This window comes from Pristis pectinata, chromosome 14 (genome assembly GCF_009764475.1).
Source record: "Pristis pectinata isolate sPriPec2 chromosome 14, sPriPec2.1.pri, whole genome shotgun sequence".
NCBI lineage: Eukaryota > Metazoa > Chordata > Chondrichthyes > Rhinopristiformes > Pristidae > Pristis > Pristis pectinata.
Window position 1 is genome coordinate 1,886,869 of NC_067418.1, and position 24,964 is coordinate 1,911,832.

Genomic DNA, 24,964 nt, shown 5'->3' on the forward strand with positions numbered 1-24,964 from the left:
GGAAGGCGTACGGCAGGCTTGCGCAAGTTGAGACATTGAGTTCAAGAGTCTTGAAGTTATGCTGCAGTTTTATAAAGCTCTGGTTAGGTCGCATCTGGAGTATTGCTTTTAATTCTGGTCACCCCATTATAGGAAGGATATGGAGGTTTTGGAGAGGGTGCAGAGAGGTTCATCAGGATACTGCTTGGATTAGAGGCTATGAGCAATAAGGAGATCTTATAAAACTATGAGAGGCATAGAGTGGACAGCTGGTATCTTTCTCTGGTCGAAATGTCTAATACTAAAGGGCATGAATTTAAGGTGAGAGGGGGTTACTTCAAAGGAGATGTGTGGGGCAAGTTTTTTTTACATAGAGAGTGGAATGTGCTGCCGGGGCAGGTGGTGGAGGCAGATACGACAGAGTGTTTAAGAGGCTCTTAAACAGGCACATGAATGTGCAGAGAATGGAGGGGTATGGACTGCGTGCAGGCAGGAGATTAGTGTAATTAGCTTGATTAGTTCAGCACCACATCATGGGCCAAAGTGCCTGTTCCTGTGCTGTACTCTCCAGTGTTCCACGTTCTATGAAGGCTCAGACCTGTAGGGACGGCATCTTGGCATCTCAGACACGAGGGATTTATGTGTCAATCCAATACATTCAACGTCAACTTTACAAACAGACAACCGATAGGAAAAAAATCTTCTCTGTATTCTCAGCGTCACGAGGCATGCTCTGCCCCACACTCCCCCTCCCCCACACTTCCCAAGGCTAACACACCATTCCAACCAAATCGAGTTCTGGAAACAACTGGAGTGACAAAGGCAGGAAGTCCCGGTGTGAGTGTCTGATGCCCAGCCCGGAGCACCGTGGGAATTTGGCTCCAGTCCTGAGCGAGGAGAGAGATTTGCTCCGAGGTAGGATGTCCCTCTCACCCTGAAACCAGTGCAGGTCTGAACGAAGCAGTGGCCCAAGATGAAAAATTGTTCCCACATCACACCCTGCTCTTTAACTAAGTCAGTTCCTCAACAGGAAATTTTTAGCAAAATATCAGAAATTTATTAATGAAGTCATGCTGATGGTTCGGCTCATCACCAAACACTCTAACAAACTTCTACACATGTACTGTTGAAAGTATCCTGACTGGTTGCATCATGGTCTGGGACGGCAATTCGAATGTGCAGGAATGTAAGAAGCTGCAGAGAGTAGTGAACTAAGCCCAATACATCACGGGCACATCCCTCCCCACCATCGGGAGTATCTACAGGAGGTGCTGCCTCAAGAAGGCAACATCCATCATCAAAGATCCCCACCATCCGGGCCGTGCCGTCTTCTCACAGCTCCCATCGGGCAGGAGATACAGAAGCCTGAAGTCCCCACACCACCAGGTTCAGGAACAGCGACTTCCCTTCAACCATTCGGTTCTTGAACCAACCTGCACAACCCTCATCACCACCTTGGTATAGCAACACTGTGACCACTTTGAACCACAATGGACTTTGGTTTCTTTATGTTTGTTCTAAATGTGTTCGTCCTTGTATAATTTATGTTGTTAATTTATGCTTTTCTCGTGAATGTTGTGTATCTAATGCTATGTGCCTGTGGTGCTGCACACCGTGCCCCTGTACACACACGTACTTGTGTGTATGACAATAAACACGAAGCAAGGCCAGCATTTATTGTCCATTTCTAACTGTCCCTGACCCGACAAGGCAGTTTAGGATGAACCAAATTGGTGGGTCTGGAGTCACACAGAGTTGGACCGGGTCAGGATGGTCGGTCTATGTACTATGACAGACAGCACATCAGTGAACTAGATGGGGACCGATCCTAGCCATTAAATCCAGAATTCTTTCAGTGCTCCAGTTGCTCTGACAGCCTCTCCGGACCGACTGGCCAGCAATAACCCCCAGGCTTGACCCCCAGAGTCAAACCTAGGGAGAGTATGCATTTCCTCATTTCTGCTCTCTGGGGTCAGTCTGTAAACTGCACCTTCTCAATGGACCTGGAACCTTCTGTCAAAAGGCTACTTTTGAAGTTGTCCTCTGTGTCCATACAGGACAGAGCAGCCTGCTGGACAGGCACCCCATCCACAACCGTTCACTCACTCGACCACCGACACAGCAGCAGCAGTCTGTACCATCTACAGGAGGCACTGCACCAACTCACCGAGACTCCTCAGACAACACCTTCCAAACCCACCACCTCTACCAGCTAGAACAAGGGCTGCAGAAGCCCGGGGACCACCCCCGGGGAGTTGCCCTCCCAGCCACACACCGTCCTGACTCGGAAATATATCACCGTTCCTTCACCGTCACTGGGTCAAAGTCCTGGAACTCCCTCCCTGACACCATTGTGGGGACACCCACACCTCAGGGACTGCAGTGGTTCAAGAAGGCAGCTCACCCCCACCTTCTCACGGGCATCTAGAGTGCTGGCTAGATGCCTGCAAAGCCACATCCCTGAATGTAATTTACAGGGGGTCCCAGGCAGTGTGTCAGTATTTACAGGGGGTCCCAGGGAGTATGTCAGTACTCACAGGGGGCCCTTGGAGTGTGTGTCAGTATTTACAGGGGGTCCGCAGGAGTGTGTTAGTATTTCCAGGGGGTCCCTAGGAGTAGGTCAGTGTTTACAGGGGGTCCCAGGAGTGTGTTGGTATTTAGAGAGGGTTCCAGGGAGTGTGCCAGTATTTACAGGGGGACCCCGGGGAGTGTGCTGGTACTTACAGGGGGTTCTGGGGAGTGTGTCAGTATTTACAGGGGTTCCCAGGGAGTGTGTCAGTATTTACAGGGGGTCCCCATAAATTTGTTATTATTTCAAGTGAATCCCCTGGAGTGTGTCAGTATTTACAGGGGGTCCCGGGGAGTGTGTGAGTATTTACAGGGAATCCCCAGGAGTGTCAATATTTACAGGGGGTCCCAGGGAGGGTGTCAGTATTTAGAGGGGGTCCCCGGGGAGTGTGTCAGTATTTACAGATGGTCCCGGGGAGTGAGAGTATTTACAGGGGGTCCTGGGGAGTGTGTCAGTATTTACAGGTGGTCCCGGGGAGTGTCAGCATTTGTAGGGGGAGTCCCCAGGGAGTGTCAGCATTTGTAGGGAGGGTCCCCGGGAAGTGTCAGCATATGTAGGGGGTCCCGGGGAGTGTGTCAGTACTTACAGGGGGTCCCCATGAATTTGTTATTATTTCAAGTTAATCCCCTGGAGTGTGTCAGTATTTGCAGGGAGTCCCCAGGAATGTTTCAGTATTTACAGGGGGTCCCAGGGAGGGTGTCAGTATTTATAAGGAGTCCCCAGGAGTGTGACAGTATTTGGTATTGGTATCGGTTTATTATTTTCACTTGTACCGAGGTACAGTGAAAAGCTTGTCTTGCACACCGATCATACAGGTCAATTCATTACACAGTGCAGTTACATTGAGTTAGTACAGAGTGCATTGAGGCAGTACAGAGTGCATTGATGTAGTACAGGTAAAAACAATAACAGTACAGAGTAAAAGTGTCACAGCTACAGAGAAAGTGCAGTGCAATAAGGTGCAAGGTCACAATAAGGTAGATCATGAGGTCAGAGTCCATCTCATTGTATAAGGGAACCGTTCAATAGTCTTATCACAGTGGGGTAGAAGCTGTCCTTAAGTCTGGTGGGACGTGCCCTCAGGCTCCTGTATCTTCTACCCGATGGAAGAGGAGAGAAGAGAGAATGTCCCGGGTGGGTGGGGTCTTTGATTATGCCGGCTGCTTCACCAAGACAACAAGAGGTAAAGACAAGGAGGGGAGGCTGGTGTCCGTGATGCGCTGGGCTGTGTCCACAACTCCCTGCAGTTTCTTGCGGTCCTGGGCAGAGCAGTTGCCTTACCAAGCCGTGATACATCCAGATAGGATGCTTTCTATGGTGCATCTGTAAAAGTTGGTGAGAGTCAAAGGGGACAAACCAAATTTCTTTAGCCTCCTGAGGAAGTAGAGGTGCTGGTGAGCTTTCTTGGCCGTGGCATCTACGTGATTTGACCAGGACAGGTTGTTGGTGATGTTCACTCCCAGGAACTTGAAGCTCTCAACCCTCTCGACCTCAGCACCATTGATATAGACAGGTGCATGTACACTGCCCCCTTTCCTGAAGTCAATGACCAGCTCTTTTGTTTTGTTAACATTGAGGGAAAGGTTGTTGACATGACACCATGCCACTAAGCTCTCTATCTCCTTCCTGTACCCCGACTCATTGCTGTTGGAGATACGGCCTACAACGGTGGTATCATCTGCAAACTTATAGATGGAGTTAGAGCAGAATCTGGCCACACAGTCATGAGTGTATAGGGAGTAGAGTAGAGGGCTGAGGATGCAGCCTCGTGGGGCACCAGTGTTGAGAATAATCGTGCCAGAGGTATTGCTGCCTATCCTCACTGATTGCGGTCTGTTTGTTAGAAAGTCAAGGATCCAGTTACAGAGGGAGGTGTTGAGTCCCAGGTCTCAGAGTTTGGTGACAAGCTTGCTTGGAATTATTGTGTTGAAGGCAGAGCTGTAGTCAATAAACAATAGTCTAACGTATGTGTCTTTATTGTCCAGATGTTCCAGAGCTGAGTGTAGGGCCAGGGAGATGGCATCTGCTGTGGACATGTTTCGCTGATAGGCGAATTGCAGTGGGTCGAGGTTGTCTGGGAGACTGGAGCTGATGCGTGCCATGACCAACCTCTCAAAGCACTTCATGGTGGTGGATGTCAGAGTCACTGGTCAGTAGTCATTGGGGCACGTTACCTTGCTTTTCTTTGGTACCGGGATGATAGTGGTCTTCTTAAAACAGGAGGGAACCTGAGATTGAAGCAGGGAGAGGTGGAATATGTCTACAAATACTTCTGCCAGCTGATCAGCACAAGATCTGAGCACGCGGCCCGGGACACCATCTGGGCCAGGCATTTTCCTCGTGTTCACTCTCCGGAGGACTGATCTTACGTCCTCCACTGTGATCACAGGTTCAGCTGCGTTGGTGGCTGTCAGGGTGGATGGTGACAATCCACTTCCCTTCTGTTCAAAACGCGCATAGAATGCGGTAAGTTCATCAGGAAGGGATGCGCTGTTGTTAGCTATGCAGCTGGACTTTGTCTTGTAGCCTGTTATGGCATGTAAGCCCTGCCATAACTGGCGGCTGGTCAGGGACTCTATTTTGAGTCGGTATAGCCTCTTGGCATCCCTGATAGCTTTCCGAAGGTCATACCTCGATTTCTTGTACAGATCAGGATCACCAGATTTGTGTGCAGCAGTCCTCTCCTTCAGTAGGGAGTGGATCTCCCGGTTCATCCATGGTTTCCTGTTTGGGAACACCTGTATTGTCCTCTTTGGTACACAGTCCTCCACACACTTGCTGATAAAGTCTGTGATGGTGGTGGCAAACTCATCAAGATGGTGCCGGAGCATGGCGACACAATGCAAACTGCTCTCTACAGATGAGTATGCCAGTATTTACAGGGGGTCCCGGGGTGTGTCAGTATTTACAGGGGTTCCCGGGGAGTGTGTCGGTATTTACAAGGGGTCCCGGGGAGTGTGTCGGTATTTACAGGGGGTCCCGGGGAGTGTGTCCGTATTTACGGGGGTGCCAGGGGGTGTCTCAGTATCAACAGAGGGTCCCCAGGGAATGTGTCAGCATTTACAGGGGTTCCCAGGATGCGTCTGTATTTACAAGGGGTCCTTGGGAGTGTGTCAGTATTTATAGGGGGTCCCAGGGAGTGTGTCAGTATTTACAGGGGGTCCCCGGGGAGTGTGCCAGTACATACAGGGGGTCCCCGGGGAGTGTGTCGGTATTTACAGGAGGTCCCAGGTAGTGTGTCGGTATTTACAGGGTGTCCCTGGGAATGTGTCAGTATTTACAGGGGTACCAGGGAGTGTCTCAGTATCAACAGGGGGACCCCGAGGAGTATGTCAGTATTTACAGGGGTCCCAGGGAGTGTGTCAGTATTTACAGGGGGTCCCCAGGGAGTACATCAGTATTTACAGGGGGTCCCCAGGGAGTGTGTCAGTATTTATAGGGGGTCCCGGGGAATGTGTGTTTTTACAGGGGTTCCCCGGGAGTGAGTCAGTATTTACAGGGGGTCCCCGGCAAGTGTGTCAGTGTTTACAGGGGGTCCCGGGGAGTGTGCTGGTGTTTACAGGGGGTCGCCAGGAATATCAATGATTACTGTGTAACATCTATGAATAGGCAGCTCGTGCACATGTGAATGACGATGTGCACACACATGGTCTCATATCTGTACACGCACAGGCGTGTTCCTACATTGCCCATCTGAACAACGTAGGTGCGAGCTGGACTCTGCGTCTCTGTGGGTCCACAGCAGAGTCTGAGACCAGGCCCCCAAGCAGATCAACATTTAATTGGAATTTGGCACTGATTAGTAGCATTGATGTGCGGCTAATCAATGTCACATTCCAAAGGCTCTGCCTGCTCCCAGCGGATCCCTGCTCAGCTTGGCCGTGCTTGCTTGCATTCCTCACGGATACATTGAAAAGGAGTGTCAGAGCCTTTAATCCTTGGTTAGGGATTTCCATAATGAATCAGAAGACTGAGTTGTGTGAACGTGTGGAGACAGACCAGGACTGGCTGACACTTTGTTTTACAGTTCTAAATGAAATAACCAGTGGTACTAAATCTTTAGCACCGTTGTCTTGCCCTCATTGTGGGACATGACTTGTGATTGAAGGGACTCCCATCTCAATGTAACAAATCGAATCTGATCACAGCCGATGAAAGAGGGATGTACTCTGAATGAATTTAGCAATTCCAAACATTTTACCTTCTAACTGACTTAACCCAGCACGTTAACTTCATTCCCTTCGCAGAGCTAGAACAGGGTTCAGGAAGGGGTGTTCTGCAGAAGATACAAAGGCCGTGTGTTGTTTGCAGGAAGTGCTCGTCGTTTGGCATTTACACACAGCCTGTGGCTGCAACTCACAAAGCCCTCCCCGGGTTAAACCAGTGGGATGGTTCTCCCAGAACCTAGGGCCCGTGCCTCGGTGTCAATGTGCCTTCAACAAGCACTGCAGGACCTGACATGCTTCACCCTGCATTCCGCCCATCGCTACAACCAGCCGGCATTCACAACACCTGCCTTTCATCTCGATTGGCTGAGGGAAACATGACCTGCCTGTTGCTCCTGATCCCCCTCCATCAACCTGCAGCAATCTGTTCGGGAAGGGAATCAGAAGCTCCAGAATCACAGAACATAGAACAGTACAGCACAATACAGGCCCTTCGGCCCACAATGTTGTGCCGACCTTTAAACCTCACCTAAGACTATCTAACCCCTTCCTCCCACATATCCCTCTATTTTAAATTCCTCCATATGCTTATCTAGCAATCTCTTGAATTTGACCAATGTACCTGCCCCCACCACCACCCCAGGCAGCACATTCCACGCCCCAACCACTCTCTGGGTAAAAAAAAACCCCTCTGACGTCTCCCTTGAACTTCCCACCCATTACTTTAAAGCCATGCCCTCTTGTATTGAGCATTGGTGCCCTGGGAAAGAGGTGCTGTCTGTCCACTCTATCTATTCCTCTTAATATTTTGTACACCCCTATCATGTCTCCTCTGATCCTCCTTCTCTCCAATGAGTAAAGCCCGAGCTCCCTTAGTCTCTCCTCATAATGCATCCTCTCTAAACCAGGCAGCATCCTGGTAAATCTCCTCTGCACCCTTTCCAACGCTTCCACATCCTTCCTATAATGAGGCGACCAGAACTGGACACAGTACTCTAAGTGTGGTCTAACCAGAGGTTTATAGAGCTGCATCATTACCTCACGGCTCTTAAACGCGATTCCTTGACTTATGAATGTTAACGTTCCATAAGCTTTCTTAACTATCCTGGAGGCTGGAGGTACCTAAGGGCGGTACAGTGGATAATGCTGCTGCCCCACAGCTCCAGCGACCGAGGTTCAATCCTGACCTCCGCTACTGTCCGTGTGGAGCTTGTCTGTGGGTTTCCCCCGGGTGCTCCAGTTTCCTCCCACATCCCAAAGACGTGCGTGTCGGTAGGTTAATCGGCCGCTGTAAGTGTGTGGGTGGGGGGGGGGGAGAACATGGGGAGGGCAAATAAGGGGAATGGGACTGATGGGATTGCTCTGCTGCGAGCCAGCATTAACCTAATGGGCTGAATGGCCTCCCGGGTGATTCTCAGTGAGTTGCGCATCACTCACAACAGAACCTACACAGCATCCAAACACAGATTCCCGGCAACCAACGCAGTATGCCATGAATTCCAGATAAATGGATTCTGGCAGCAATAATCATGATTAAAATGCTTTCTGCAGCTCTCAAGAACTAATATATCATTCAGAGAGGTCGCTGGGAGCTCTCCCTCACCTCCCACAGCCTGTACCACAATTTGCAGGATCGTGAGATATTCCACCACAAATTATTTTTACTCACATTCCTTCAGATTTTCATAAAGCCCACGAGAATGTATTTCATCCTATGTGTTGGAGATTGCTACCTTGATAAGTCTCCATTCGGATTTCTGCCTGGGGAGCTGAAACCATCTGTGTAGAACCTGCGTCCCTGTTCTCTGCCTGACAACGGTTCACTGTGAAGCTGAACGTGTTCAACTGCAACAGCAAAGCATAAATCGCAAAACTCTCTTTGGCTTGAATAAGGACCTTACTTGAAGCTGAGACCACACTCTCTCCTGCCCGCAGGTCCCCGAAGCCCATGCAGTAGTTTGGATTGATGGGCAAATTGTCCTGATGCTTCTCAAAGAAACACAAATGTGTATCAAAGGAGGACACTGTCAGAGTCATAGAGCCATACAGCATGGAAACAGGCCCTTCGGCCCAACTGGTCCGTGCCGACCAAGATTCCCCATCCAGCTTGTCCCATTTGCCTGCGTTAGGCTCATAACCTTCTAAACCTTTCCAATCCACGTACCGGTCCAACTGTTTTTTAAAAGTTGTTATTGTACCTGCCTCAACCACTTCCTCTGGCAGCTCGTTCCACATACATACCACCCTTTGTGTAAAAAACCTGCCCTTCAAGTTCCTATTAAATCTTTCCTCTCTCACCTGATACCTATCTAGTTCTTGATTCCCTGACCCTGGGAAAAAGACTGAGTGTATTTAGCCTATCTATGCCCCTCATGATTTTATACACCTCTATAAGATCACCTCTCAGTCTCCTACGCTCCAAGGAATAAAGTCCTTGCCTGTCCAACCTCTCCCTATAACTCAGTCCCTCAAGTCTTGGCAACTTCCTTGTAAATCAGCCCACCTAGCCTGTCCTAGCTCTGGGAAAGATCACTCTCCAATCAATCTCACTCCCTGCCTCTCTCCTTACAGCCCTGAAAATGTTCACCTTCCAGCACTGATTCAGAATTGCAACAGAAACTGTTTGGAGAAGGTTATACAAGTCTAATGGCTGGAAATGGGTTTGCTGTCTTATGGGGAAAGTTTGGACAGTTTGTGCTTGTATCCACTGAGTTTAGAAAAGAAGGAACTTGATGGAAACATATTACATCCAAAGAGGTCTTGATGGAATGCATGTGGAGACGATGCTTCCTCTTGTGGGAGAACCTAGAACAAAGCATTACTGTTTAAAAGGAAGTTGTCCATTTAAGACAAAGCTGAGACAAGGTTGTTCTCAGAGGGTTGTGACTACTGGAGCTCTCTCCCTCAAAGGGCAGTGGAAGCAGTCTTTAAATATTTTTAACACAGAGGGAGATTAATTCTTAATCTCCCAATCTACCTCGTCACGGCCCTTGCACTCTATTCATAGACCTGCTCTGCACTTTCTCTGCAGCTACAACACTACGTTCTGCACTCTTTCTCTTCACTATCTCAACAGAACATGGAACGGTACGGCACAGGAACGGGGCCTTTCACCGCACAATGTCTACGCTGAACATGATGCTAAATTAAACTAAATTTCTTCCATACGTGGTCCATCTCTCTCCATTCCCTGCGTATTTATGTGACAATCTAAAACCCTCTTAAATGCCACTACCGTGTCTGTTTCTGCCACCACGCCTGGCAGCCTATTCCAGGCACCCACCACTCTGTAAAAAAAACACCTGCCTCCTAAATCTCCTTTAAACTTTCCCCTCTTACCTTAAATGCATGCCCTCTACTATTTTGAATTTCTACCCTGGGAAAAAAACTGTCTATCTCTGCCTCTTATAATTTTATAAACCTCTATCAGGTCTCCCCTCAGCCTCCGCCGCTCCAGAGAGAACAACCCAAGTTTGTCCAACCTCTCCTTATAGCTCATGCCCTCTAATCCAGGCAGCATCCTGGTGAACCTCTTCTACACCCTCTCCAAAGCCTCCACATCCTTCCTGTAATGGGGCAACCAGAACAGCACACAACACTCCAAGTGCAGCCTAACCAAAGTGTTATACAGCTGCAACATGAGTACTTTACTCTTAAACTCATGCCCCGACCAATCGTGCTGTACGCCTTCTTTACCACCCTAGACAGATAAGATCTTTATTAGTCACACGTACATTAAAACACACAGTGAAATGCATCTTTTGCGTAGAGTGTTCTGGGGACACCTGCAAGTGTCGCCACACTTCTGGTGCCAACATCTACTTGTGTGGCCACTTTCATTGCGCTTTGGACTTGGACACTAAGATCCCTCAATGCTGTTAAGGGTCCTGCCATTAACTGTATACTTTCCTTTTACAGTTGACCTCCCAAAGTGCAACACTTCACACTTGCCTGGATTAAACTCCATCGGGGTCGATGTACTTATGCACCAGTCTGGGCGGCACGCAAACAAAATCTTTTCACTGTATCTCAGCACATGTGACAATAATAAATTACCGGGAGAAGAGAGGTCTCAGGGCACCTCGAGGTCCATGTCACCAAAGGGCAAGATTCACACAAACGGAGCCCATCCAATCGTCAGGCATCGCTGGAGAGACCCGTGTCCATTGCCCATCCCAGGACCCCCTTGGGAAAGTGAAGGCCCTCCTCAACTGTAGTTGGCTGAGTGCACTAAACAGATACAGTTTCCCAGATGAAAGCAAAATTCTGGAAACGTGCAGCAAATCAGATGAAGAGTCTTCAAACTGGGACAGCTCCAGAGACCCAGGTTTCATCCTGACCACAGACGCTGCCTGCGTGGAGTTTGCGTGTTCTTCCTGTGACCGTGTGACCCTGGGAGCTCCGGTTTCCTCCCACACCCCAAAGATGTGTAGTAGATTAATTGGCAGCTGTACATTACCCTCTGGTGTGGGCTACGGTGAATCAAAGGGGAGCTGACATCATGTCTGAGGAGAATGGGTTTCAGGGCCACAGGGGGATAAAGAGAGGGGCTGATTGGATTGCATTCCGGGCACGAACTCGATGGGCTGAATAGCCTTACTTCAGTATTGTTATCAGGTAAGAAAAAAAATATCAGCTCCATTTCCCTCTCCACAGATGCTGCCTGACCTGCTGAGTGTTTCCAGCATCTTCTGCCCTTACTTCGGATTTTCAGCACCTGCAGTTTTGTTTTGATTTTCATTTCATATTCCCAAAGCTTTTCTTTGAAAAGTAAACTAAATTCATGATGGGAATGGGACTTGAATTTCCCAGATCACTTTTTTCAGTATAATAGCCACTTTGCATATGACCCCGCAGGGTGTTAGCCTGAGGAAAATTTGACCAGAGTCTTTTACAAACCTGGGGCTCTGAAAGTATCTTACAGCTGGTGCACTTCTGTCATGTCATATTCCAGCAATGCGGAACTCGATGTGCACACAGCAAGACCCCTCAAACAGCAGTGCGACAACATCCGTTAAACAGCTTTAAGTTAAGCTAATTGAAGGATAAATATTAACCACCACCTCTGGGGAAAAATCCTTTGCTCTTCTTCAAAATGTCAGCATCCAATCGTTGACCAGTACCTGACAGGGTAGTCATGGCTTCACTCACATCTCCACTCAGGGTGGGAACCACTGACTGTGCAGAGCTGCCTCAGCACTTCACCGGAGAATCAGCACACTGCAGCTACTCACCCAGGCTACTCCAACAGCACCTCCCCAGACTCTCAACCTCTACCACCACCAAGGACAAGGGCAGCAGATGTAGCAGAGCACCACAACCTACAGGTTCCTCTCCTGGTTACACACCATGCTGACTTGGAAATATATCGCCCTTCCTTCATCATCGCTGGGCCTGAACCCTGGGAGTCCCTCCCCAACAGCACCGTGAGGGCACCTTCACCAGGAGGACTGCAGCGGTTTGAGAAGGTGGCTCACACCTTCCTTCTCAAGGGCAGTTAGATTAGATTAGCTGATTGTCACATACACCAGGGTACAATGAATTCCTTGTTCACATAAAGCTCACACAGTAAACTGTAATAATAAATACAGCAACGAGCGCCAAACAACAGCAGCACAAACTGAAATGGTGCAAAAAGAAATGCTAAAGTGACAATAATGGGAAAAAAAATATCAGCTCCATTTCACTCTCCACAGATGCTGCCTGACCTGCTGAGGGAGAGTTGTGTACACAAGGGTGCGTAATAAATACTGGCCTTGCCCAGACCTGTTGTTTGGCCAACAAGACCAATGTGAGTTTGGAGAAAAACGACTGAGCATTTTCCTGATGAATTCCCCTGTGCTCTCAGTGAAAGCCTCCAGATCCTGGGGCAACCAAACAGAAGGTGGACCCTCTGCTGGGCACCTGAGAATTTCCTTTCCAGGAACTTGGTTTGTTGGACAATATTCCAACTACCTCGAGTCAGTTAGTTCCACTCTCTGACAAGGTTAAAACATTAAGGAATATTGAGCTGTGGAAAATGAGAAACTGTCACATGGAGATCTCTGGGCTAAAGATTCGTAGAGACAGAGTGTCCTGGAGCTTCACACAGCACAGAAGGCGGCCCATCAGCCCACCAAGGTGATGACGAACATCAGCTATTGCTACCCTAACCCACACTCCCATCAACTCCCCCTACACCACCTACCCCGCACCCACACACTGGGGGAAATTTACAGTGGACAGTTAACCCACATGTCTTTAGGACGTGGGAGGAAACCGGAGCACCCGGGGGAAACCCACGCAGTCATGAGGAGAACGTGCAAACTCCACACAGACAGCACTGGAGGTTGGGAGCTGTGAGGAAGTGGCTCTACCTGTTGCACCACTGTTGGGGTCAGTGGTTGGATGAGTGTGGGGCAAGACTGGATGAGACTGGGGTGGAGGCAAAAGGTTTGAAGACCAAGGCCAGCACAGACTGGGAAGGGCAAATGGCCTCATTCCCCATATCACCTCAATGTATTTCTACTGAAAGGTGCGGTTTACTGAACCTCCGGAGACATCCAGACCTGCTGCACCCCATCTGTTTGGGAACCTTCTCTCCACAAGTTGGTTCCCTACACTGCAGCACAGGGCTCTTCATTATAAAGTGGCAGTGGAAAAGATTCAAGGATTCCTCAAAACCTCTTTGGAGAAATGAAACATCCCCACCTTCTCCCAGAAACCCCTGACCCATGAACAGGGGTTCATGGAGGAGCGTTTGGCATGGGATTGAGAAGCTGGAGTCACAAGAACATAACTAGGACAGGGATTTATTAACATAATAAATAACCCTTAACATAACTAACAGCATTCAGTCCCTCGACTCCACCACTCGGCAAGATCACGGCTGATCCACTCCAGCAAGATCACGGCTGATCCACCTCAGAGTCACCTTCCAGCACTGTCTCCATACCTTCGGATTCCCGGAATATCCAGAATCTATTGATGTCAGTTTTGAACAAACTCGATGACTGCGCCTCTACAGCCTTCCTGCGTAGAGAATTCCAAAGATTCCCTACACTTCTGGGTGAAGAAAATTGTCCTCCTCTTAGTCCTAAACGTCCCTCCCCTTATTCTCAAAGGGTGCCCCTGGTCCTAGACTCTCCAGCCGGGGAAAACATCCTCTCTGCATCAGCCCATTAGGAACTTTGTTAGGTCCAAGTCTGTGCATGGCGCAGGAGCCCAGGGTTAACCATGGAAGGATTAACCCTCACAGCCACCAACCTGTCGTCCCGGGTTGGCCTGCTTCCTTTCAGCTAATGTCATAGAGTCACAGAGAGATACAGTACAGAAACAGGCCCTTCAGCCCATCGAGTCCATGCCAGCCGTCAACCACCAACTAATCCTACCTTAATCTCACTTTCCTTCCATTTAGTGTCCCAGACCACCACAACTCAGCAGAAGACCACGTCCTCCTCTTCCCTCTGGCTCTTGTTCCTCCCCTTTACTCCTCTCATTGAATCATACAGCACAGAACAGCCCAACTTGTCCATGCTAACCAAGTTGGCTAACTGAGCTAGTCCCATTTGCCCAGGTTTGGCCCAGATCCCTCTAAACCCTTCCTACAGCAACCTCCCCTCGTCGGAGGATGAAGCCAATATGGGAAACCGTCGACGCAGGCAGAGGAAGTGCCGAAATGGAGAGGAAAAAGAGGAGGAGAGGCCACAGACAAATACGGGTGCTCCGGTTTCCTCCCACATTCCAAAGACGTACAGGTTAGGAAGTTGCGGGCATGCTATGTCGGCGCCGGAAGCGTGGCAACACTTGCGGGCTGCCCCCAGAACACTCCACGCAAAAGATGCATTTCACTGTGTGTTTCGATATACATGTGACTAATAAAGAAATCTCATCTCATCTCATCCATGTACCTGTCCAAATGTCTTTTAAATGTTGTAATTCACTCCATCCAAACCCTGCCTGGGTCTAAACAGGGCTCAGGATCACATTCACAAGGATGTTACTGTTACAGTAAATGTCAATTTTGGGGTCACAGGTTATTGGGGGAATTCAGTAACAAGGGGCAGAGACAGGGTAGACGTCAGAGTAGAAATGTCAAATACTAGCGGACATAGGTTTGGGGTGAGGGGGGAAAGTTTAAAGGAAACGTATGAGGCAAGTTTTACACAGAGTGCCTGGAACGGGCTGCCAGGGATGGGGGTGGAGGCAGATACAATAGCAATGTTTAAGGGGCATTTATTCAGATACATGAACAGGTGGGGAATGGGGAGATATGGAACATGTGCACGCAGATGGGGTCAGTTAAGATTGGCATCATGTCCAGCACAGACAAGGTGGGCCGAAGGGCCTGTTCCTGTGCTGTCCTGTTCCACGTTCTATCAGCTGAACTCTCACAGAGCAGGCTCAAGGTGAGTTGCTCCTATTTCTGTTCTCAACTCCCCTCGGGTGAAAACCGTGACACTTCTTGAGCTCAGTGTTTCCTGACACTCTCCAAGCCCTCTGGTACTGCCTGAACTTGGAATACCGGGAGAAGAGCAGTCTCAGGGCACCCCGAGATCCATAAATCACCAAAGGGCAGGATCCACACAAACGGAACCCATCCGATTGTCAGGCATCGCTGGAGGGACCTGTATCCGTCGCCCATCCCAGGACACCATGGGGAAAGTGAAGGCCCTCGTTGGCTGATACTGCAGAGTGCTTTAAACAGAAACAGTTCCCCAAATAACACAGCCCTCAGTCAGTCCCCCTCTTCATCCAGCCCCAGGGAGTGGTTTAATTGATACCAAACCTCAGCATGTACCTCAACAGCACAGGAACAGGCCTTTCTGCCCATGATGTCTGCTCCAAACACAATCCTGAATTAAACTAATCCCTCCATTCCCTGCACATCCATGTGTCCAACAGCCCCTTGTATCTGCCTCCCCCACTAGCCCTGGCAGCACGTTCCTGGCACCCACCACTCTGTAAAACAAAACTTGCCCGGCACACCTCCTTTAAACTTTCCCCCTCTCACCTGAAATTCACATCCTCTGGTTCTTGACATTTCTACCCTGAGAAAAGTAGAACAAAATAAGGCAAAGATGGGAAATCAAAGCAAGTTCCTGGGCGTCAGCGTCTCAGAGGATCTATTCCTGAGGCCAACACATTGATGCAATCACGAAGAAGGCACGCCAGTGGCTCTACTTTGTCAGGAGTTCGAGGAGATTTGGTACGTCACCACTCTTACATCACCACCTGGTATGGAGGCTCCAATGCACAGAATCACAAGAGGCTGCAGAGGGTTGTAGACTCAGCCAGCTCCATCACGGACACAACCCTCCCACCATCGAGGACACCTTCAAGAGGCAGTGCCTCAAGAAGGCGGCATCCATCACTAAGGACCCTCACCACCCGGGACATGCCCTCTTCTCGTTACTACCATCGGGGAGGAGGTGCAGGAGCCTGAAGACCCACACTCAACGCTTCAGGAACAGCTTCTTCCCCTCCGCCATCAGATTTCTGAACGGTCCATGAACCCATGAACAATAGTTATTCCTCTTTTGCACTATTTATTTATTTTGTAATTTAGAGATTTAGAGAATGCACTGCACTGCTGCCACAAAACAACAAATTTCACGTCCTGTAGGTCAGTGACAATAAACCCGATTCTGAAATCCTGGAAACAGTCGGCAGATCAGGTGGAAAGGGGAAGTGACTGTGGGGTAGGGGTACCAGTCACACCCCACTCCCTGGGGCTGGGTGAAGGGGGGGGACAGGCTGTGGGGTAGGGGTGTGCTACCAGTCACACCCCACTGGGTTCCCAGCTCTTACCTTCCAGGTGCTGCCTGACGAGGACCTCCAACCGCTCCAGCCTGTCCTGCAGCCTCCGGCTCTCGCTGCCCTCCTGCCCCAGCGGCTGCTCGGCCATGGGAGGCTGCACCTTGAGGTAGGTGGTGACCCAGGCGACGTAGAGGAGGCAGAGGAGGTTGGTGAGGGCGCCCAGGATCACGCAGCTGCCGAGCAGCGAGCCACCCTTCCTGCAGCGGTGCGCCATGCCGCCGGGTGCGGATCCGCAGCCGCTCCGCTCCGGACCCGCCGCCGCTCCGGCCGATCCGCGCCGACGTGTCCCGGCAGGGAGGCGGGGGCGAGGGCGGGGGTCCCGGGCTCGGTGCGGAGCCGGCCGCCGGGCTCCCTCCCTCCCTGCGGCCGGTTAACGGGCTCCATCTGCGGGCCGGGTGAACCACTTCCCCCGACCCGGTGCGGCAGCGTCTGCGTAGCGCCCGTCCCGTCCCCAACACCCCCGCACCACCGGGCTGAGGGAGCGCCTGTGGGGGGAGCGGTACTGAGGGAGCGCCACTGTTGGGGGGGGCTGTACTGAGGGAGCGCCACTGTGGGGGGAGCGGTACTGAGGGAGCGCCACTGTTGGGGGGGGGCTGTACTGAGGGAGCGCCACTGTGGGGGGACGGAGGGTGGGACGTTGGGGTCAGTACTGAGGGAGCGCCACTGTTGGGGGGGCTGTACTGAGGGAGCGCCACTGTGGGTGGGGGGGCCAGTACTGAGGGAGCGCCACTGTTGGGGGTCGGTACTGAGGGAGCGCCACTGTGGGAGGGGCAGTACTGATGGGCTGAATGGGCTCAATGACTGTGAGGATCTACTTCAGGCACCAACAATATTCTCAATATTGTATGAAGACGATTTTTGATCAATTTCTTGGGCAGTCAAGGGGGCAGATGAAATTTAATGCAGAAAATGTAATGTGTGTTTTGGTGGGAATACCGGGGGGGGGGGGGGGGGGGGGGCAGGGGGGAGGCAGGGTGGTGGAGAACAGAGATCTGGGGGTCCACATCAACCTTTGGAAGTGGCAGGAGAGTGAAATCCTAAAGCAAAATACTGCAGCCATTGGAAATCTGAAAAGCAGAAAATTCAGGAAACACTCAACAGGTCAGACAGCATCTGTGGAGAGGGACACAGACTTGACATTTCAGGTTGAAGACCCTTCATCAGAACTGGGAAATGTTAGAAAACAGGCATGTGAACTAATCTTAAAACAAAAATTGGTCAAAAATTGCCTCATTCTGACAAGAGGGTTTTGACCTGAAAATTTAGCGCTCTCTCTCTCTCACTCTCTCTCTCACTCTCCAGATGCTGCCTGACCCGATGAGTGTTTCTGGACAGGAGACACAAGAGACTGCAGATGCTGGAGCAACAAACAAACCGCTGGAGGAACTCAGCAGGTCAAGCAGCATCGGGGGGGGGGGGGGAGGGGGGAGAGAAAGTAATTGTTGATGTTTCGGATTAAAAACCCTGCATCAGAATCAAAATCAGGTTTATTATCTCTGACCTATGTTGTAAAATGTGTTGTTTTGCGGCAGCAGTACAGTGCAAAGGCATAATCTATAAATTACAAAATTAAATAGTGCAGAACAAAAATGGAATAACGAGGGAGTGTTCATGGGTTCATGGACCGTTCAGAAATCTGATGGCGGAGGGGAAGAAGCTGTTCCTGAATCGTTGAGTGTGGGTCTTCAGGCTCCTGTACCTCCTCCCCGATGGTAGTAATGAGAAGAAAGCATGTCCCGGGTGGTGAGGGTCCTTAGTGATGCATCTGTCCTGATCCAGGGATTTGACCTGAAATGTCGACAGTTCCTTCCCTCCCACAGATGCTGCCTGACCAGCTGAGTTCCTCAGACCAGCAGAATGTTTGATTCTAGATAGGATCCTGGGTTTTATAAACAGAGGCATGGGGATACAAGAGCAAGGAAGTCGTGGTGAACCTTTGTAAAACATTGACCCAGCCACAAATAGATCACAGGGCCCAGTTCTGGGCACTAAATTCTGGGGGCGACGTAGGTCTTAGAGTGGGTGCAGAAGAGGTTTCCCAATGCCACAGCCAAGAAAGCTCACCAGCGCCTCTACTTCCTCGGTGGCTAAAGAAATTTGGGATGTCCTCTTTGACACTCACCAACTTTTATCGATGCATGATAGAAAGCATCCTATCTGGATGTATCACGGTTTGGTACGGCAACTGCTCTGGCCGGGACCGCAAGAAACTGCAGAGAGTTGTGGACATAGCCCAGTGCATCACGGAAACCAGCCTCCCCTCCGTGGACTCTGTCTATACTTCTCACTGCCTTGGTGTAGCAGCCAGCATAATCAAGGACCCCACCCACCTGGGTCATTCTCTCTTCTCCCCTCTCCCATCAGGTAGAAGATACAGGTGGCTAAGGGCACGTACCAGCAGACTTAAGGACAGCTTCTACCCCACTGTGATAAGACTATTGAACGGTTCCCTTAAACAATGAGATGGACTCTGACCTCACGATCTACCTTGTTGTGATCTCGCACCTTATTGCACTGCACTTTCTCTGTAGCTGTGACACTTTACTCTGTACTGTTATTGTTCTTACCTGTACTACATCAATGCACTCTGTACTATCTCAATGTAACTGCACTGTGTAATGATTTGATCTGTACAATCGGTGTGCAAGACAAGTTTTTCACTGTACCTCGGTACAAGTGACAATAATATACCAATACCAATAGTTCTGTACATGGATTGGAAAAGCTGGCATCATTCTAAAGTCAGTCATACAGCACAAAAATGGGCCCTTCAGACCACCATGTCCATACCCATATACACCAATCCCATTTGCCCACATTAGGACCGTATCCGTCTCTGCCTTGCCTATTTAGGTGTGTGTCTAAATGCCTTGTAACTGCAGTGACAGTATGCGATTCCACCCCCTCCTCCGGCAGTGAGCTCCAGATATCACCCACTCTCTGTGTAAAATAACTTACTCCTCAGATGCCCTTTAAATCTCCTTCCTCTCACCTTAGACCTATGGCCTCTTTTGTTTTGATATCCCTACCATGGGAAAAGGATTTTGACTATCTACTGTATCTAGCCCTCATAATCTTAGACACCTCTGTCAGGTCACCCGTCAGCTTCCTTCGCTCCAGGAGCTACAAGTCCAGCCCTTCCAATTTCTGCCCAGAACTAAAGTCCTCCAGTCCCGACAGCATCACTCTCTTCAGCCCAATCCCGTTGTTCCTACAGTACGGTGGCCAGAACTGCGTATAATACTCCGTGTGGTCCAACCAGTGTTCTTGCAACATCGGAGTATTCTCTGCCCTGACCTCTGAAGGCAGTCATGCCAGGTGCTGCCTTCACCACTGTCTCTTCCAATAGAGCGACTGTGAGGAGATTTAATGGAAGTTTTTAATAACCGTGAGGGGCATAGACAAGGTGGATGGAGAGAGACTGTTCTCACACACAGAGAGGTCAAGAAACGGGACATGGAGTGAAGGTGATTGGCTAAAGATCTAAGTGTCATGAGAGAAAACAGATTTCTGCAGTGAGTAGTTGGGCTTGGGACTGTACTACCAGGGAAGGGTGGAGGGAGAGCTGGGTGAGTGTCTGAGAGGTAGAGGGTGAGGGAGTGGGTCCAGCTGATTACTCTTCCATAGAGCTAGGAGGAATGGCTCTACACTACTGGAACCATCATGTGATGTGCACAACCCTCCCTGTTTCTGCCTTCCCCTCGTTATATAACTAGAGAAAGATTTCTAATTGGCAAAATAGAGTTACCCTGTTGATGGACACTGTGTGACTGGCCTTTGGGGTGATATTGATGGGAGATTTCAGGGTCACTGGTTAGTGGGAGATAGGGTTAGAGACCCGTCAATGGGGTATTACCCAACTGCAGAATTAACAATAAGACTTTTGCCCCTGAGGTAAACTAACACAGAAAGAGTGGAGATTCTCAGCAGGTCAGGCAATGTCACCAGTCTCCCCCGTTTCCCACCCTTATGCTCTCACCCTCTCTCCCCCCTCACCCAGCAAGGAGGGGCTTCCCTGACCCTTGACTTCCACCCTACCAGCTCCAAGATCAATAATCTTCCTCACCTTCAACAAGATTCCACTATCGGACACATCTTCCCCTCCCCTCCCTCCCCCTTCAGCACCCCAGAGGGACCGTTCCCTCCTGACTCCACCAGCAGCCACCCCCCCTTCTCTTGGTGCTCTCCCCCACAACCGCAGTAGATGCAGAACCTGCCCGGTTACCTCCACGGGTTGCCGGGGATCAGGCACCGGGGTCCCAGCTGTTTACAAGCTGCATCAATGGCCTGATGGAAGGATTGAGTGTACTGTTGCCGAATTTGTTAATGATACCACGGCAAGTTGTGAAGATACAACAAGCCTGTGGAGGAGTAGAGGTAGGTTCAGAGAATGGCCGGGGGATGGAGGATAATTTGGGAAAAGGTGAGGTTCTCCACTTTGGAAGGAAGAATAAAAAAACAAATGATTATTTAAATGGAGTGAGACCATAAAATGTTGAAGAACCAATGGATCTGGGGGTACATGAAACACAAAAGGTGAGTTTTCAGGCACAGCAGGTAACGGGAAGATTAATGGAACGTTGACCTTTATTGCAACGGGTACAGAGTAAAAAAATTGGGAGGTTTTGATCCAAGTTCACGGGGTGCTGGTGAGACCACACCTGGAGTGCTGTGTGTTGATTTGGTCTCCGTACTCGAGGAAGGATGTGCCTGCCTTGGAGGCAGTGCAGGGAGGGGTCACTGGGTGATCCCTGGGCTGAAGGGGAAGACAAAGTATGCAGCTTCGGTCAGGACTGACACAAACTGGAAATGCTGGTTATCTGAGGTTGGTGAGTGCAGGGTCACTCCTGAGGCTCAGAAGGTGTGTCCAGTCCCAAGTTGAGGTGTTGTTTGAGCTTCTGTTGGGTGTTGTTGGAGTAGTCCAAGAGGGCAGAGAGGTAGTGGGATGGAGAATTACAGTGAAGCTCAGAGTGAACAGAACTCCGCAAAGTGACCTCCCCATCTGCAGTCGGTTTCCCCGGTGTCGAGGAGATAACGTTTTCAGCACCGTGAGTACAGGTGAATTGCTGCTTTATCTGGGAGGAGTTTTCGCTCCGTGACAGTGGGAACAGAGGAAGACAAGAACATAGCAGGGGCAGGAAGAGGTCACCCCCACTGCTTGAGCCTGCCCCATCAGGACTGACCCAACGTTGGCCTCAACACCACCCTCCCCATACACCTGACTCCCCAGCAGTTTAAATGTCTGTCAGTCTCCACCCTGAATATATTCACTGAGGAGACCTCCACAGTTCGCTGAGGTACAGAATCCCCTTTGAGAAAAGAAATTCCTCATCTCCATCTTAAACAGGCAACACCCGTTTCTGAAACTGTTCCCCGGGTTCTGGATCCCCCCAGGGGAGGAACCGTGCTTCCCAAGATGGTGCTGGAACGTGGTGAGTGTTTGCGAGCTGCTCTCCGCAGATGTACTCACTACATCTATTATAATTGTTCTACTATTATAAATCTCAATATATTCGGCATTCTGTTATTGTTTTCCCCTGTACTTCCTTGATGCACTGACATGATGAAACGATCTGTATGGACGGCATGCAAAACAAAGTTTTTCGCTGCACCTCGGTAAATGTGACAGTCATAACAATTCTCTTGGCATCCACCCTGTCGATAGGTTTCAATAAGATCACCACTCATTCTCCTAAACTCCAGCTGATGAAAGATCAACCTGTAATGTTAACTGCTTTTCTCACCCAAATATTGCTTCCTAACGCGTTGGATACTTCCAGCATTCCTGATTTCAGTTTCAACGACCGCTGTATCTGTACCTTGCTGTCCGAGCACCGATTTCCCTCCCTTCTGCCCCCACTCATCTCCTCAAGAAGGTGGCATCTGTCACTGAGGACCCTCACCACCCAGGACATGCCCTCTTCTCGTTACTACCATCGGGGAGGAGGTACAGGAGCCTGAAGACCCACACTCAACGATTCAGGAGCAGCTTCTTCCCCTCCGCCATCAGATTTCTGAACGGTCCATGAACCCATGAACACTACCTCGTTATTCCTCCTTTGCACTATTTATTTATTTTTGTAATTTATGGTAATTTTATGTCTTTGCACTGTACTGCTGCCGCAAAACAACACATTTCACCTCATATAAGTCAGTGATAATAAACCTGATTTTGTTTACACCTTCAAGAGACAGCCCAGTTATGATTAACCATCTCTGCCTCTCCCAGGTGTCCAGTCTATCCGTCCCCACCCTGTAACAGACACTCCCTTCGATTTCTACCCCTATCCTTTATCCATAACTTCTGGTGTGTTCAATTTCCAACTTTTGCTAATTCTGCAGTGGTTTTCATTAACTCTGTTCCTCTCTCCACAGATGCCGAGTGTTTCCAGTACTTTTTATCTTTATTTCAGACTCCTAGCATCTGCAGGGTTTTAGTTTTGCCACGAAAGCACCAACAAGGTGTAAGATTATTGGTTGTTATTTGAGGGTTGAGAGGGATCTGCCTCTGGGGTGAGGCATCACGTGGACCTGGGGAGGGGTGCAAGTTTTGGGGTCTGATACTCCTCCCAGCACGACTGTGGGAGGGACAGTACTGAGGGAGGGTCGCACTGTGGGAGGGGTGGTACTGAGGGAGGGTCGCACTGTGGGAGGGATGGTACTGGGGGAGGGGTCACACTGCGGGAGGGGCAGTACTGAGGTGGCCGAGGGTACTGGCCGGTCGGCCTGCCTGCCCGTCTTCCGTGCTTACGTGCGCGCGCGGGTGTCTTTGGAGAGGGAGCACGTGGTCTCCGCGGGCGCCCTGGCTGAGTTCTGCGCCCGGTGGGCTCCTCGAGAGATAGCGTGCGTCGTGGACGACACCAATACGATTTTGACATGAAATATTGAGTGTTGCGGTACCGGACGTAGTGACGTGTGTGTGCTTCCACGGGTGTCAGTTTACAACAATCTCTGAAGTTATGTAGTTGATTAGATGATCCTTTCTGTATTGGATGTCTACATTTGATATTTGTAGTCTTTTGTAGTGCTTTTAACTAATAAATGTTTTATACACAAAAAAAGGGGCGGTATTGAGGCAGGGTCACACTTTGGGAGGGGTGGTATTCCCTCAGTAATTCCTCGAAGTGTCAGCCTACATTTGTGAGTTCAGGTATCTACCCTGAGGCTTGAACCCCCGATCTGACTCAGAGGTAGGAGAACCACCCTGTTGCCACAGCCACACCCGGCGCTGGAGTGCTGTACTTGGGAGTGAATTCACATTGACTTCAATAGAAGTGATGATCTCAGAAACAAAAGTAAACAAGAACTGCTGGACCCCTGTATCTCACTGTGTGTTTCTATGTATGTGACTAACAAAGATATCTTATCTCTCATCTGTTTTGTGGTAATGGTCACATTCATGTTCCTGACTCCTGAGACCAGCTGTGGAGCATTTACCGTTGATTGTAGTTGGTGATGGGCTGCTGTGTGTTAAAAATTCATTCTGGTTGTATGTCTGTTGTTAATACAGATCGAGGGAGCTCAGAGTCCCTGCAGAACTCCAGTGCAGTATCTGGGCTGATATCTCCACTGCGTGCTCCAGAGTTCGGTACATACATCCATATTCTCTTTGAATTCCCTGGGGAGACGTATGCTTCAAATGTCACATTCTCTACATCAACAGAGGGTGGCAAATCACCTTCCTCCCTTACACAGTGTGATGCAAATCACCAACAGGGAGGTGACCTCTTGATGCAAGTCGGGAAATATGAAAGTATTCATGGGATAAGATAAATTATTGCAAAAATAAACACTTATTAAAACACAACAAGGAGATAGCTGATTAATCTGTAGCTCTGTGGGAAGTTTGTAATTTCATTCCTTTCCAAATAAATTCTGTACTCCGGGAAGGAAAGAAGTTGGCATCTTCTCTGGATCCCTCAAAAGGCTGTGGCGTACTATCTGAGGCACACCTACTGATGTAATGTGACAGCTAATTTACTGAGACAGCTGCAGTGTCAGAGGTGACACCTTTCGGATGAGGTTTGATACTCTGGTCCTGTCAGCTCTCCCGGGGGATAGGAAAGATTCCCATGACCACCATTCCATTACTGATCTGGGGAGTTCTCCCCACTCTCCCTGGAGTTATATTTACCCCCCAATCAGTGTTACTAAATGAGACAGAGAAGTCATTTATCTCAGTCATTGAGCTGGAGAGTCACAGCATGGAAACTGACCCTTCAGCCCATCGAATCCACACCGACCATCAACCATCCATTTATACTAATCCTACATTCCTTATTCTCCCCACATTCCCATCAATTTCCCCCCAGATTCTACCCCTCACCCACACACTGGGGGTAATTTAGAGCGGCCAATGAACTCACCAAACTCTGGGATGTGGGAGAAAACCAGAGCGCCCGGGGGGAACACGCGGTCACGGGGAGAACGTGCAAACTCCACACAGACAACA

At 49.8% G+C, this 24,964-nt stretch overlaps 1 protein-coding gene and 1 long non-coding RNA gene across 2 annotated transcripts in view; one reads left to right on the forward strand and one right to left on the reverse strand.

Annotated features, from left to right (window-relative positions):
* LOC127577593 (polypeptide N-acetylgalactosaminyltransferase 18-like) overlaps positions 1 to 16,863 on the reverse strand; it is an 88,210-nt gene extending 71,347 nt beyond the window's left edge. Inside the window, exon 1 of the mRNA XM_052028853.1 lies at positions 16,504 to 16,863. Coding sequence (XP_051884813.1) covers positions 16,504 to 16,726 — 223 coding nt within the window. The 5' untranslated portion in view covers positions 16,727 to 16,863. The remainder of the gene's footprint in view (positions 1 to 16,503) is intronic.
* Positions 16,475 to 24,249, forward strand: LOC127577598 (uncharacterized). The gene is made up of 3 exons (XR_007957398.1): positions 16,475 to 16,618; positions 17,815 to 17,906; positions 24,023 to 24,249. It is a non-coding gene; the product is annotated as an uncharacterized LOC127577598 (long non-coding RNA).
* Positions 24,250 to 24,964: the final 715 nt, after the last annotated feature.